The sequence below is a fragment of the Leptosomus discolor genome, unplaced genomic scaffold, assembly GCF_034619465.1.
Source record: "Leptosomus discolor isolate bLepDis1 unplaced genomic scaffold, bLepDis1.hap2 HAP2_SCAFFOLD_29, whole genome shotgun sequence".
Taxonomy (NCBI): Eukaryota; Metazoa; Chordata; class Aves; order Leptosomiformes; family Leptosomidae; genus Leptosomus; species Leptosomus discolor.
In genome coordinates this window covers 723207-738300 of record NW_028237772.1, presented here as the reverse complement: position 1 = coordinate 738300, position 15094 = coordinate 723207, and the positions used below count along the sequence as shown (strand labels likewise).

The following is a 15094-nucleotide window of genomic DNA, read 5'->3' as shown; positions in this document are numbered from 1 at the left end:
ACATCCAGCATTTTGTAACACTTCCCTGGCCCACCTGCACCCCCCGGATTGATACTCTCTACAGGGAGCGCAGCCAAGCGTCCTACCGAGGCACTTGGTACCCCTCCTCTTCGTCAGCTCAGGTCTTGCCAGGATTCTGGCCACAGAGGCTTCTCAAGAGCCCAGGCGTTTTGGACACCCTAGATAGCAAGATTTTTCTCCTTGAACATAACCTCCTTCAATCTAATACTTGAGCAGCATGAGAACACAAGCCACTGCCCATCAAAAAGCCCATCTGAATATTGATTCCAGCCCTCCTGGGTCAAAAAAGTCCTACACGAAACTCCTCATCCGGCACAGCAGGCTGATCCAGTACTATTCCCACAACTCCTCAGTGCCTGGCAATGCCCAGAGTGCAAGCCCAGCTGGGTGAGCAAGTCAGACTGAGGGATGTGACGGAAGAAGGTCCTTTAGAAGGACCACAGCTCCAGAGATCCATCTGCAGAGCTGTCCTTCACACGCACGCCCTACTCCACGGGCTGGTTTGCTGCAAACCTCCCAGAACTGTATAAAAGGTGTCCAATGGCTCTGTTTTGGCCAAAGTGACATTACTCCTTGCCAGGTTTTGCGGTTAAAGTCACAGCTACCTTGGACTTAAGAGTTAATTGCTGTTTGCACACAGATTCCCCAGCCTCCCCTGCACTGCTATTTCTGAGGCCTCTTCCAAATGCAAAGTCACGTCTAAATCCTGAAGGGAAAATATTCTTATGAGAAGGCAGAATATTTGTAATAAAGTAAGATTAAGCATCACAAGAGAGAAGCAGACCATCAATTTCAATTACAGGCACTACCTACCTGCTTAGATTAGTTATTAATTTATTATCTAGTCTGGACAGTAACAAAACTCCTGGCAGGAGCTGTGAAATACCAAAAGGATTCCCTCTGGCTGCCATCCCACCCTTCGTGTGCATCCACAGATGAGCACCATTTCTGCTTACAACAGCCAGGCTAGGGAAAAGGCTTTTTTAAACAAATGGTGCACTGGCCTACAGAGCTCAAATTCAGCACTATTTTGCTCACGAATACATGAAGTTTCAGCAAATCAGTATCCTTCTGTTCCACAAAGAAAGCAGACACATTCCTTGCTATGCTTAAAGGCTAACACAGCAGCTAGCAACAACAGCAGTGCTTCACATCACTCTGGTTTTAAATGCTGTTTTCAAATGGCTGGTGTTAAATGCAATTTTGCTTTACTTTTAGAGTATGGTAGGCAACAGGTAGACCTACCCGGATCCTAAAGAGAAGTTCTCCCTTTTTCTTCTTCAATTTTCTCTGCAAAGAAAAGAAAAATATTGCAAGCCAAAGATCTACCTACAACCACATCAAATCTCAAGAGAACTGCTCCGATGCAGCGAGAACTTATGCACAGGTTACCACGGTCCATTTCTTTTCCTTCCAAATCTTTGGACATATCAAGACGTGCAAGTCAGAACTGTCATGAGAAGGTGGCTTGAAAAATGATTCAAATAATAAAGAACATTTTTCTCCCCGACACAACACCTCCATTTGTACGTAGACAAAAGAGGGCAACAGAAGCAAGCCACAGCTGCACTTCTGCCTGGCATAACCCCTTGGATTACAAGTCGGGTTAAAAGAGTTGCTGGGTTTTTTTTCTGGAGAGTCAGAAAAGATGCTTGTGGTATCTTAGCTTCTGGGCCGAAAAAGACAAAGAAAAAAAAAAAAAAAGAGAGAAGAGAAAAAACCCAAACCAACCACCATTTCTATAAAACAAGAATACCAAAGAACACTGAGGGGTGGTGGGGAAATAACCTGCACACTCTAACTTGCGCTTTCATTCTGATGGGAGTAATAAAGCACCACACGTTCAAGGCAAGATTATCACCGGCATGAAGAAACAGCATTCCCAGGTGCATAAACCTGTTGCTTTCGTGAAGTGCTGACAAACGGGTTAAGAAATGCTAAAACAAACTCTGGAGCTAACAGTGTGCATTCAAGTGATAATCACCAAGAAAAATAGTGCTGCATTTACAACAGAGTCTATGAGCAAAATGGAAGAACAAAGTGTTTTGTGAAGAGATAGAGCTGGAAGGACAGATAACATCCCTGTGCCCAGTCTAAACCTAGGAAAGAGACGGGGGTGGGGAGTAGGCACAGCCCTACGCTCACTCCAGTTTTTCACCCGCACTCTCCTCCTTCATGGCAGTTTGCTGGGCTCTGGGTTTGAAGCAGACCATCAGCTCTCTGTACAAAGTACTGAATTTCAAAGCCACTGAAATGATTTAACAGATGGTGCTCCACTCCTTTTCTTGAGGATGAGGAAACATCCAAAGAGTCCACACGCATTGGTGAAAGCACAGCCCCAAGCCAGCTGCAAGCTCTGAGACACAAAGAGCACACAATCAGAGAGCATAACCTCGCAGTGACATCCTGTCTCAAAGGCTCCGAATTCTGCGTTTTGAGTGACTTGACCTGTTGCTGCCGCTTTAGCGCAGCCCTTTCAGAAGTGCAATTTTAAGCACCTTTGGCATTTTTCCCTTATGGCTCCATAGGATACCAAATCTGGGTATCACACCAGGCTACACTCCCAGGACAATAAATCAGCCTTTACACTGCGTAACACTCGTTAATTAACAAGGCACGTGATTTCTACTAGAACAGGGAGAAAAGGCGCGAGCCAGGACGCAGGAGCCCAGCCAACTCACTACGAAGCCCACAAAGAACGGCACAAAGTACAAGTCACCACTGTAGGGCTCTGGGGCTGCTCCCAGCCACGGCTTTCGCCTCCCTTCTGGCTGTAACTCCACTGCCAGGGATCCTGAAGTGCAGAGCCTGGAGAGGGAGGACAGGATGCTCCACACCGATCTCACTGTAGCCCAGAGCAGGCTGCTCCACGGTGAGTCTCAGCCACAGGAGTACCCCCACCTCCTAACTGCCCAGACCCAGCTTTGGGGGAGCTGAGCCAGGCAGACCTGCAGACTGGTTGTGTTTCAACAACCGGAGGTTTTTCTGGCCAGTTTTGGCGGAGGGAAGCATACAGCTCTGAGCGAGTAGCACACGTCCTACCTTTCACAAGCAACAACACAGGGACAAAGCTGAACCCTGCTTCACTCTGCCATCAGGCTTCACACCACCAGAATCGCTGGTGATGGTAAACAGAGCAGGAAGAGCTGATCAAGGGCTTTGTTTGACGGGCCACTTGAGGTGGGAAGACACTTTTCAAATCACTCAACTGGACCAGAAAGAACATGTAGCAGAGAGGGCAAGTACAGACACTCACAGCATGCCCTAACCCTAGCTGCATTTTCACCTCTGCCTGGCACAGCACAGCTCCACAGCAGATGCTGCGACACAACCAGGATGCACTAAGAGCTTACAGGCTGCTTTTCGGCAGATATTACCTCTGTATTTTACACCTCCAGTAACAGACTATATCTATCTCACTCAAAACCAGGTATCCATCAGATTAGAAAACTGGAGAGAAGAGCAACTTTCTGCTGAGAGTTCTGGACAAGTTCACCCCATAATCTACCCCACATCTTGCCAAAAGACAGCTACCAAGCCACAGCTTGATTGTTTTACATTTGTGCCTAAGGCATGCAGGAGGGTAAGGTCACTAATCAAGTGGTTTTTGCAGGAGATAAAGTAAGAAAGTGGTGATACACAGCAAATTACTTTGCGTTTGGATAGGTGAGGACTGAAACCAGTTTTCCACTGGAATAGTAACTAAACTGGACAAGGGCCCATTTCTGTATGAGCTACCACTTACAGGGCTCTCCAGCAGCACAAGCTCCCACAGCTGAGCTTCCTTGAAGTGACATGGTTGGAAATCAATATACAGTTGCATCAATGTCCCGGGAGCAGACAAGTATCAGCTTGTGATACTGTGGAGGACAGCATCCTCTTCAGAGTAGGAGGGGAAGGAAAAGGCCAAGAGTAACCACACCAATTCCTGTTTTGTTACCTGGAGATTTATTCATGCCCTTCCAACAAGGGGGACAAGCAAGATGAAGTCCCAAACTTCATTGCCAAACCCCACCTGTCCCTCAAGGCCCAAGAGGAGTTTCACCAGCAACAGAAGCATCGTTCAACTGATTATATTATAGCCTGCCTGTCAGACGGAGCGAAAGTTCCACAGAGCTGGGGCTGGGGAATTCCCGTCTGTGTAAGCCTGGGCACCGCCCGGTAAGACGGAGCGAAAGCTCCACAGGGTTCGCATTGGTAAAGGGCTGTGAGTCCCCGTGTGGTAATCCGGTAAAGGTACCTTAATATAAACATATTATTATAAAGCTGCTGTTTTAATTGTTATTTTGATAGTATTATTGTTGTTGATGATTTATTGTGTGGGAGTAATAATGGGCCCTTGTTAATTGTGGTTTGAATGAGACGTAGCTCAACTACAAAGCGAGTGTGGAGCTTTGATCCACGTTTCTGTTATCCTGCGAGGGGTGCAGCCGGAGAGAAGTGAAGCAAAAGAACGGTGTGAGAGTTGAAAGTATCATATTATATTGTGGTAATTTAAAATATAATATTCCTTCCAATATCGTAGAAGGAAGGAAATGAGAGTCCCATACCAAGGACTTCTCCTTTAGGTTGTCTTTTGGCTCACTGGAAAGAGATGCATGAAGAGCTACGTAAGAAGCAACCTACTGAATATTATCATCATGTATGGCCAATGTATAAGCTAAAAAATGGAGAAGTATGGCCCTTGAATGGGACCCTAAACTATAACACTATTTTACAATTGATGTTATTTTGTAAAAGGGAAGGAAAATAGGACAAAGCTCCGTATGTGGATCTATTCATTATCTAAGAGAAAAACCTGAGTGGCAGGAAGAATGTGGGTTGACTGATCAAGTAATGTCTCTTATGATAAAGGATAAAAAGGATCAGGAGCGCTGCTCTGCATGGACTAAGTTGAAAACTTGTCTTAGGCATTTAGTACTTAAAAAGGGGGGACAGGGAGATACAGGTCCTGAACTAGATGTTGCTCCTACCGCCCCGGCAGCTCCTGCTGACCTCATACACCCCCCTGTCCCAGTACCTCCTCCTGAACACAAACCTCAGCCTAGATCTGGGCAACTGACCCGGGACACTGGTGCAGAAGGGGTCCAGCCTCTCCAGGCAGTAGTGGAATAGAGGACAAAGAATCTGAAATAGAAATCTCTTCACCAGTGTCCAGGAAAACTCGATATCGTACTCATTTAATAACCCCCTTAAGACTGAGGGCTGGGAGGAAAAAAAGAAAAAAAAAAAAGAGAGGTTACATTTTTAGTAGGTGCTGGAGCAACGTTCTCAGTTTTGAATACACAAAAAGGAATGATAAGAGCAAAAACCAGCAAATATTATTGAAGCCACAGGGAAAGAGGATAACTGGCCATTCCTACAACCCCTGGATCTGAAATTTGTAAACAACCATGTAACACATGAATCTTTGTATATTCCAGAACGTCCAATACCCTTAGTGGGAAGAAATCTGTTATCTAAATTAAATGCATAAATCATTTTTGAAAATGGAGCACTGTTGTTAAAAGTACCTGAATCGAAGATAGGAGAAACTTCAATGATATAGAAAAACCAAAGGCATAGGAAATTCCCCCCGAAATGAATTGTGCAGTAATCCCCATGGTATGAGAAACTGATAGCCCAGGAAAAGCTAAATTGGCACAACCTGTAAAAATTGAATTAGAGGAAGGTGCGAGACTGGTAAGGATTAAACAATATCCAATCAAACCTGGAACAAAGGAGGGAATTAAAATTTAATTGATAAATTTCTGGAGTCCAAAATTTTAGAGAAGTGGGAGTCAGAGTATAATACTCCTGTTTTACGAGTACGGAAGACTTGGGGCAACTGTAGGTTAGTGCAAGATTTGCGAGCTGTAAACCAAACTGTCAAAGGCCTCCACCCAGTGGTGGCAAACCCATACACATTGCTGACTGCCCTTAAAGAGACATACCAGTGGTTTACAGTGCTTCATTTGAAAGATGCTTTCTTTTGCATACCTCTGGAACAGGAGAGTCGTAAATTGTTTGCCTTTGAGTGGAAAAACCCACAGACAGGACACAAAGTACAGCTAACGTGGACACGACTACCCCGAGGTTTTAAAAACAGCCCAATGATCTTCGGTAGCCAGCTGGCAAAGGAACTGGAATCTGGACAATGGAGAAAATGGTAACTTCGCGACCAGAACACCTGCTCCTACAGTATGTGGACACATTCTTATAGCTACTGAAGAAAAGTCGGCTTGTATCCAGGTAACCGTTGAACTTTTGAATTTCCTGGGACTTAATGGGTATAAGGCGTCTAAGAAGAAAGCCCCAATTGAAAGCCAGGCAGTCATCTACTTGGGGTTTGAGATTCCAAAGGGACAGAGAAAGCTGGGAACTGCTCGTAAGGAAGCAATTTGTGCCATTCCTGAACCTCGGACTCTGCACGAGTTAAGAGCGTTTTGGGGTATAGGCAGCCGGTGTCGTCTCTGGATGATGAATTGTGGACTGACAGCCAAACCACTCTACGAGGCCCAGAAGTCTGCCTCTCTTGTGTGGGGTCCCTCGCTACAATAGGCCTTCCGAAACCTTAAGCGAGCACTAATGTCAGCACCAGCTTTGGGACTGCCTGATAGAACTAAAGACTTTGAATTGTTTGTCCATGAAAGACAACACCTTGCTCTGGGAGTCCTGACCCGAAGGATGGGAAGCTGGAAGAGACTGGTGGGATGTTTTGCCAAGCAACTGGACACAGTGAGTAAGGGATGGCCTGCATGCTTGCGAGCAGTAGCAGAAACGCGAAAACTCACTGTGGGAAGAGTCATTACGCTTTATGTCCCACATACGGTTATTGCTGTGCTGGAACAAAAGGGGGGCATTAGCTTTCCCCTAGTAGAATGATGAAATGCCAAGTAATCCTTACAGAACAAGATGATGTGATTTTGAAAACAACTAATCTTGTGAACCTGGCCGTTTTCTTAAGTGCTTCACAGGAGGAAGAGACCTGAGCACGACTGCATAGCGATGATTGGACACACATATTCCAGTCGAGAAGACCTAAAAGATGTCCCTTTAGAAAACCCTGAGTGGGAACTGTTCAGATGGCAACAGCTTTGTACAGAACGGAACTGGATAGGCTGGATATGCGGTAACAACTGAAAATTCTGTCATAGAAGCAAAGGCATTACCTAACACGACATCAGCTCAGAAGGCAGAATTGATTGCCTTAACACGGACATTGGAACTAAGTAAAGTAAAGAAAGTAAACACCTGAACAGACTCAAAATATGCTTTTGGAGTGGTCCATGTCCATAGGCATTAGGGAAAGAAAGAGGACTATTGTCCTCCCGGGGGCAAATATAAAGCATCAGAAGGAGATATTACAATTGTTACTGGCAGTTCAAAAACCGGCCCAAGTGGCAATCACGCACTGTAAAGCACATCAAACAGGAAATACAAAGAGAGCCAAAGGGAACAGACTGGCAGATCAAGTTGCCAGGAAGGTAGCCCAACAACAAGCATTACAGATGGCACTAATTCCCACCAGAACTGTAATGCTCCCTAAAGGATCTCCTAGATACTCAAAAGAAGATGAGGAATTAGCTCAATTATTAAATGCAAAGAAAAACTCAGAAGGATGGTGAACTGCCTCTGAAGGTCAGGTTATTGTGCCCCCATTGATTAGGAAAGAAACATTGCAGATAAAACATCGGGAATGCCACTGGGGTGTGGAAGCCCTAGTGACATTTCTGAAGAAGCATGTAATATCAGTAAAGATGATAGAGATGGCTAAATTAGTTGCAGTCAAATGTCAACTCTGTCTAAAAAAAAAAAATAATAATCCGGTCATACAGAAAAAGGTTTAAATGGGTCAATTAAAAACCGGAATGCAACCTGGTGATTACTGGCAGATGAGGGTATCGATATATTCTGGTCAGGGTTGATACCTTTTCTGGATGGCCAGAGGCCTTTCCCTGTCGTACAAATCAAGCTAAAGAAACAGTCAAATTGCTTTTACAGGAAATAATCCCAAGGTTTGCAGTACCCTTTGGAATGTCATCAGATAGGGGCCCACATTTTGTAGCACCTTTGGTGCAAGATATCAGTAAAGCTCCAGGAATAACCTGGGATTTGCATGCCTCTTGGAGGCCACAATCTAGTGGAAAAGTAGAAAGAATGAACCAGACCATAAAAAGGCAAATCAGTAAAATATGTCAGGAGGCTAATTTGAAATGGCCTCAAGCACTCTCACTGGCATTATTGAGAATTAGAGTACAGCCAAAAAGCGGGATGTCTGTTAGCCCCAAGGAATTAATGTATGAAAAACCACACGAGTCACCTGAACCCAATCCAAGCATACATAGAACAGGAAAACAAGATGTGTATAATTATTTGCTTTCTCTTGGAAAAAACTTCAGTTAAACTGCGGAGTGCAATAGTGTGGAATTGACCCTTGACTTTGGAGAATCCAGTCCATAACTTCCAGCCTGGAGACTACGTCTACAGAAAGACCTGGACAACAGAGCCTCTACAGGAGAACTGGAAGGGACCATATCAAGTACTGCTAACCACGTTTACTGCAATCAAGATTGCTGAATCAGATGCTTGGATCCATTATACTAGAGTAAAGAAAGTACCATCTTCAAACTGGAGAGTAACTGGAAATCCAGAGACTCTGAAATTGACACTGAAACATGATTAATTACCTGAACTTTATTTTCCTGTTACAGCCTATGATGGTGGGAACCTGGACAGAGAAAAGGTCGCTGCCAGGTTTGATCTGGGTAACTAATGACACTCAGATGCAAACCTGTGATTCGAGTAATGGGCGGAGGAATATAAACAAACAGGTACAGGTGAAAAATGAGAGATCAATGAGGAAAAAACGTGATGAAGAAGGGGAACCAGACACAGAACAGGTAATATCAGTACCGGGTAAAACACAAGAAGAAAATGTAATGATAGGTTTGATTAAAGAATTTGCACACTTGCAAAATGTATCACAAATCACTCTTGTTTGCGCCTACCGTGAGCAGCCGGGGAATCAGTCCCATGGGAAATACTGACAATGAATCTGACTATTGTAGAAAAAAGAATGAAACTACCCATTGTAAACAGAAAACAGAATTTGAATGGCAGAAAAAGGTAAAAAATATCAGAAAGCAATGGAAGAGCCCCGGGAATAAGGCGGATTGAGAGAAATTATTGAATTATGTCTTTACCAAAATAGAGAGATTTAAGACTGTAGGTTGGTGCTCCTATGATGAGCAAAGAAAGAAAAATGTGAGTCAAATGACTGTGAAACGGGAATGTGAAAAAACTAACCAAAGTGTGAAACAAGAGGAGCAGTGGAATTCTAATTGGTCTACAGGTGTACGTCTATAATTTCAATATATGGCAAAGGGCCCATGGTGTTTTAAACGGGATGGATTAAAGCACACAGTAAGTCCAATGGTAATAGATAAAACCACATCGATAAGGGAAACGGAAAAGATCGTTCCTTGGTGGCGCTGTGAACAGGTATATGATTGCAGTACAGAGAACCAAGCAATACAACTTGTTACCCCTTTAGCAGCAGCTCTGAACTATGGGTGTTTATGTCAGGGATTGCAAAATAATAGGAATATGACAACTCTCCGGAAAAGTAGTTACTCAAGATATACAGTTCCAAGCCCCGGACATTTGGTATGGGTAATGAGCGATGGCACCTGGACCACTCATCCACCCATAGATGGGAAAGTTAGACAAATTACTTTAGGATTACTGACATTACGCCCGATATGGAAGAAAACTCCCTTTAAAGGAAGCCAGGAAAATTTACCTATATCCAGACTAACTAAAAGATCAGAAGCAGAAGATAACGAGATTTGGAATGACCCGGGGACAGGAGTGAAAATAGGATGGGCGCTGGAATCTCCCCTAAACCCTATAGCATCCTATAGGAATAGGGAGTGGTGGTATAGACTGACTGGACAAGTTGAACGATTAGCAAATGTATCACGTAGAGGATTGAAAAAGATAAACATGCAACTGCAGGCTACATCAAAAATGGCCCTACAGAATAGGATGGCATTGGACTTGTTGTTATTAAAGGAACATGGTGTGTGTGGATTTTTAAAGGACAAGATAGATCACTGCTGTATACATATTCCAAACCTAACGGAGGATGTGGAACATGATTTGGAGTTGTTAGGGAAAATAGAACAAGAAACACATAAAATCAGGAGGATATGTCAGAAAGTTGGATAGACAAAATTTTTACGAATTAGGATGGAATCTGAGTTCATGGATAAAATCCTTAATACAGACCTTAATCACTTTAGCCCGGTACTTATAGTACTTGCTCTGACCTATAAATGCTTGAAACAACAATTGACACAGAAAACAGAGTGTAACCGAATGATTACGCAAGTGGTGACAAGACACCAGGGTGAACAACCAAAGGATCCACCATCATATGACAACGTAGGATTCAGTGACAATGCACTATAAATGAGTGAAAGTATTGAGTATGATTATCAATACTTTCAAAGGGGGGAAATGTTCTCTAAAATCATTAGATTTAAAAAGTTAGAACTGTGTGTGTGTTTTGAAACCTGTAACCATAGAAACTTCACCAGGTGACTGCAGTTTAGGAACTAGAGAAATTTGAAACCTGTTAGGTACCAGTGATCCTGTTTGAAAACCCCTTATTCTGATTTGAATATCAAGAATTCTAATTAGTAATTAGTAAGCATGACTAATGATAATTTTATTTAGATCAGTCTCAAATAGAATAAATGATTAAATATAAAATAAAATCTGTATTGCTTATGCTGCTAGCACGCCTCTATAAAATTCCAGACCCAAGGTATTCAGTAACCAATAATCTCTTAGTGGTAAGAAACAAGGACAGTGTGTTGTAGTCCAAGATGTCTGCAAGACAGGATTTAGGATGGTGCTCGTTGTGTATAATCTTTGAATCGTGACCAAAGCAGGGACGAGCCAAGAGCCTGTGAGCCAAGGACATGTTCCCTGGCCAAGAACATGTTCCTTGACCAAACACGGTCCATTCGAGGAGTGGTCGAGACCTCCGACCCACGGTCCACCTACCCAAATTACACCCCCTACTCAAAAGAGAACAACAGAAGACTACGACAGAGGCTGCGCGCTAATTTGCATCAGAAATGAGAAAAGAAGAACCAATCATCGAGAGGATGAAATTAAATCTGTATTGTATAAATGAACTATGTATCAATTTACTGTCTAAATCTCTGTTGATTGCAATGTGCAGGCGGACATCTTGGGGAAGGATCCCATGTCCCCGGGGCGCATCGTTATTAAAGGACGTCTCTACTGATCTCACTGTGGGTAGAGGAGTTTTTCTTACCCACTGCAGATTTGCAACAAGACCCCCACGGCCTAAGGCCCCTGCAAAGAGGCCCCATCTCAAGTGCTGCTGCTGCTGCTGCTGCCCAGGGAGGAATAAAACTCTCGGCAGCGATGCCGAAGGCCTGGCACAAATTCCTGTTCCAGCTAGGCCTCGTCACATGAGGCACAGGCACTGCTGGTTGCTGGGATGGGCCTGACATGGCCTGGAGAACAGACAAGCTGTGATCTCCCTTTCAGCTTCCTCCTCGGCCGCGGGGCGGTTCCTTACACAGTCATACTCTGAACTCTTACAGACGAGAAGACTCCAAGCCAGGACTACACACCGGCGTACATAGAATTGCTACCCTGAACACGCTCAGTGAAGCATTTTGTGCAAATTCTCGAGTTACAACCAGGGCAAGTCAAGGAAAAAAAAAACCAATCAGTTGTTGTAGACACTGACTTTCTCTGGAACACAAACTACCTTTCACGCCACAGAATTCCTCCTTAAACAAAGCAACAAAAGACACGGACAGAAAACACTGGTTTTCTTATCAAGAAAGATGACCCTCTCATGACCTCCTCTCTGCTAAAAATGATTGAGATAGAATTGAGCATCACCTGGAGGAGGAAGATCGTGTCATCTCAGGTTTGTGAGCAAAATCTCCCTGTTCTTGCCCTTTCCTTCCTCTGTTACTTGCACTCGTTAGCAATTGTATTTAGCAACCCAAGTAAAAACCCTCGAATCTCCCTGCCTCAGAGCTCTGAGTGGCAGCGCTGGTTGGAGCGACTCAGAAGCAGACTGTTGGTCTGGCTGTTTGTTTTCCTGTCTGGACAGATGGAAGAAGAAGACGAATGGGCAGAAGATCCCAATGTCCTGGCTGTGCTTCACTTGGAGGAGCTTTTGTCCATGGTTCACAACTGCGTACAAGTGAGAGTGCTGATGACTTCTGTGCCCCCAGACACGCCTTGCTGTGAAGGTGGTGGTTGTCATCCCCCTTCACGGCAGGAAGGTTTTGATGGGGGTTGGAGCCACAGTTTCAGTAAACCAGAAATCTGGTTTTAGAAGCCATTAATGGGTCAAAACCACTAGGGTTGTACAATGCAAAGTTCTGACAAGCTTTCATTCCCAGTTACAACTTGTCACAGATTTTTGAGGAGGTAACATTGGCAGATGAAGTGAGATTATTTTTGATTTCCTTCTGCCTGTCACGGGTTAGGGCAGGAAATAAAGGGCAGTGAGGCCACTGCCGTAACTTTGTGCTGCATCAAGTATTGCCTGCTTGCCCCTGAGGAGCATCGCAAACAGATTTTCTCATCTGCAGATCCAGCTGCAGAATCAGAGCCATAGGTTGCTGCGCTTGCATGTGCACCTCAGAAGGGTTTAACTCCTTTTCTCTGTTGATCTTTGCAGGAGGCCCAGGGCTGTGCAGAAGGACAGGAGACCCTCCAGAGCTACGTAGCTCGTGCGATGGAGAAAATGCCCGGGAAAACTCTGGCGCTGGCCGTAGTTGGAGCACAAAATTGTTTCAGGTTAAACTCTTTTCCCTCCAAATGTTTCTGTGTTGTCTCTGCCCTTGAAAAACACCATCAGCGCTTACATTAACTCCTTCTAGCAAAGACTGGAGCGTAAGAGGTGTTCCCACCCAGAACTGCTCCACGCTTTGTGGTATAGAAACAGAAGCAAAGGTCCATCCAGCCTGTCACCACAATGACCTGGGGAAGAGCGTGAGCTCCCAGCCTTGCTTTACTCTTCTTAGGTCTTTCCTATTTCCATCAAAAACCAGACTGGGACAGGCAGCAGTGAATGGAAACCAAGAGGAGGGACAGCGAAAAGGGAGAAAAAGGAAAGCTGAGGACTCTGGCCCAGCGGTAACCAGAATGGACGTGGAAGAGGTGAGTCCTTTTCAAACTGATGGCACGCAGCCACCAGCTCTTGTTGTCTGCTATTGCTTGAGCATTTGACCCAATCCCACACTTTTTGGACGGGGAGGATTCAGCCCCCGTTAGTCCGTGTGTCTGTGGACAGAGCTCTTTGGGCTCAGCTCCCCCCTGCTCAGGGACGTCCCTGCTCTGCCACGGACCGACGTGTCTCGTTCACCTCCATCCTGACGTCCGTCTCCCTCAGCATCTCTCGCCCTTCGTGGCCCGCTGGCAAAGCATGTCAGCGCTGCCTTGGGCTGGCTGGCCTGCGTGGAACAAGCGCCTGCCACTGAGGAGCTGCAGCAGCTGAAATGGCACTCAACTGCTCTTAACTGGCAGGAGACAGGCTGCCCCATAATATTTCAGTACCTTAAATAAGCTGTTCCCCAAACGGGGAGAGCTTCGATGTTCTTGTCCTCGAGTAAGATGCTGTGACCCTTTCAACCAAGAGTGGAGTTGGATGTGAGAAGATCCACTGTTGCATCTGTTGTTTCCAATGATCTTTACAGGCCTTGCTCGATGTGCAGCTGAGGAAACAAATCCAAGTCAGGTTTTTTGAGACCTGGGGGGGTTCAGAGCATACGCCACCGTGTTCACAAAAGCTGTAGCTTAGCTGCTGCCATGGATAAGGAAGAACAGCAGCAGGTTGCACAGCAGTGGCTAAGCAAGCCCGCTTGTGCTGTCCCACACGATCGTAGCATTCCTTTCACAGCAGCTGCTGTATGTCACATCTCGGCTGTGAGAAGAGGTGAGATGTCATTAACAGTGACACGTAGAAGTTTTTCATTACGGTGGACAGTCAGAAAGTGAATTCTTGTTTACCACTTTGTATGTGTGTTGGCTTGTGTCAGGATTGCTCCCAAGTACAGGATTGTTTCTTTTTCGGTAGGAAATTGGATGTAAAGAAAATCGGGCCCAGTTTTTAGCATTTACTTTGATGCCAGCGGTGTCTGTAACAGCACGGAGTGAGAGGTGGCTCTCCTTCTCTGGCCGTGTGACAACAGGTGCAGGGATAGGATTTTCTTCGCAGCCTCATTGCCTCATTTCCTTTCCCATCCTTTGTTCTCCCCAGGCAAGAGCGAGAGAAGACGGGGCTCCCTTTCAACTTAGAGAAGGAGCGGTGCAGAGGGGTGAAGGCGGCTCCTTCTCAAAAGGGTCTCTTGGAAGCTTGGAAGAGACAGATACAACAATTTAACCGGGTCAGCCTCGAGACGACTGAGTCTACCGAGTCTGTCTACCCTTCTCCTCAGCTTCTGTACCGGGTGAGGATGCCTCAGTAATACTGGGGACTGTGTGCAGGCAGCCAGCTAACGTAAGGAGGGGAAGATATCATTTCATTTGTATTAATTGGGACACAACAGTTCTGTGCGAGCTGTTTAGTAAGGCAGTGAGGGAACTGGTGCCACGACACCCATTGCTTTGGCCTTACAGAGCAGGCTACTGAGGGAGCAGTAGTGGTTCTGCATCAGCCTGTGAGCTCCCAAATGAGAGCTGGGGAGAGACGGGGTGAAAAAGGAGCGTCCGTTGTGAAAGGGTGGAGCGGTGACAGGCACAGAGCTTGGATTATTTTTTTGAGCAACGGATGCAACTGGATGACACCGCTGTTCCTTTGTGTTGCTTTTAGGCCTATAGCAGATGCTCTTCGGAGCAGGAGAAGGAAAACATGCTGGCGAATATCCCCGTGTGCCGCGGCGACGGTGTGACAGCCACCTCCCGGTGGATCGGCCCAGAGCTCTCCTGCCGAATCTATCTGCAGATGACTGCCCCCAGTCCTGGCCTCTCTTTGTATTTCACTGGCTAGCCCCAGGCAATGAGGATTTTAGTGTTTGCCTGGTTC

General features: G+C 45.4%; 1 protein-coding gene across 1 annotated transcript; it reads left to right on the top strand.

The window, feature by feature from the left end:
* The first annotated feature begins 11908 nt into the window (after window positions 1-11908).
* LOC147412850 (structure-specific endonuclease subunit EME1-like) lies at window positions 11909-15058 on the top strand. Its single transcript, XM_086480956.1, is given in 9 exon segments — window positions 11909-11983; window positions 12173-12265; window positions 12749-12867; window positions 13095-13230; window positions 13767-13821; window positions 13824-13864; window positions 14057-14073; window positions 14330-14519; window positions 14882-15058. Coding segments are annotated over 9 exon segments (903 nt in total).
* The last annotated feature ends 36 nt before the right edge of the window (window positions 15059-15094 follow it).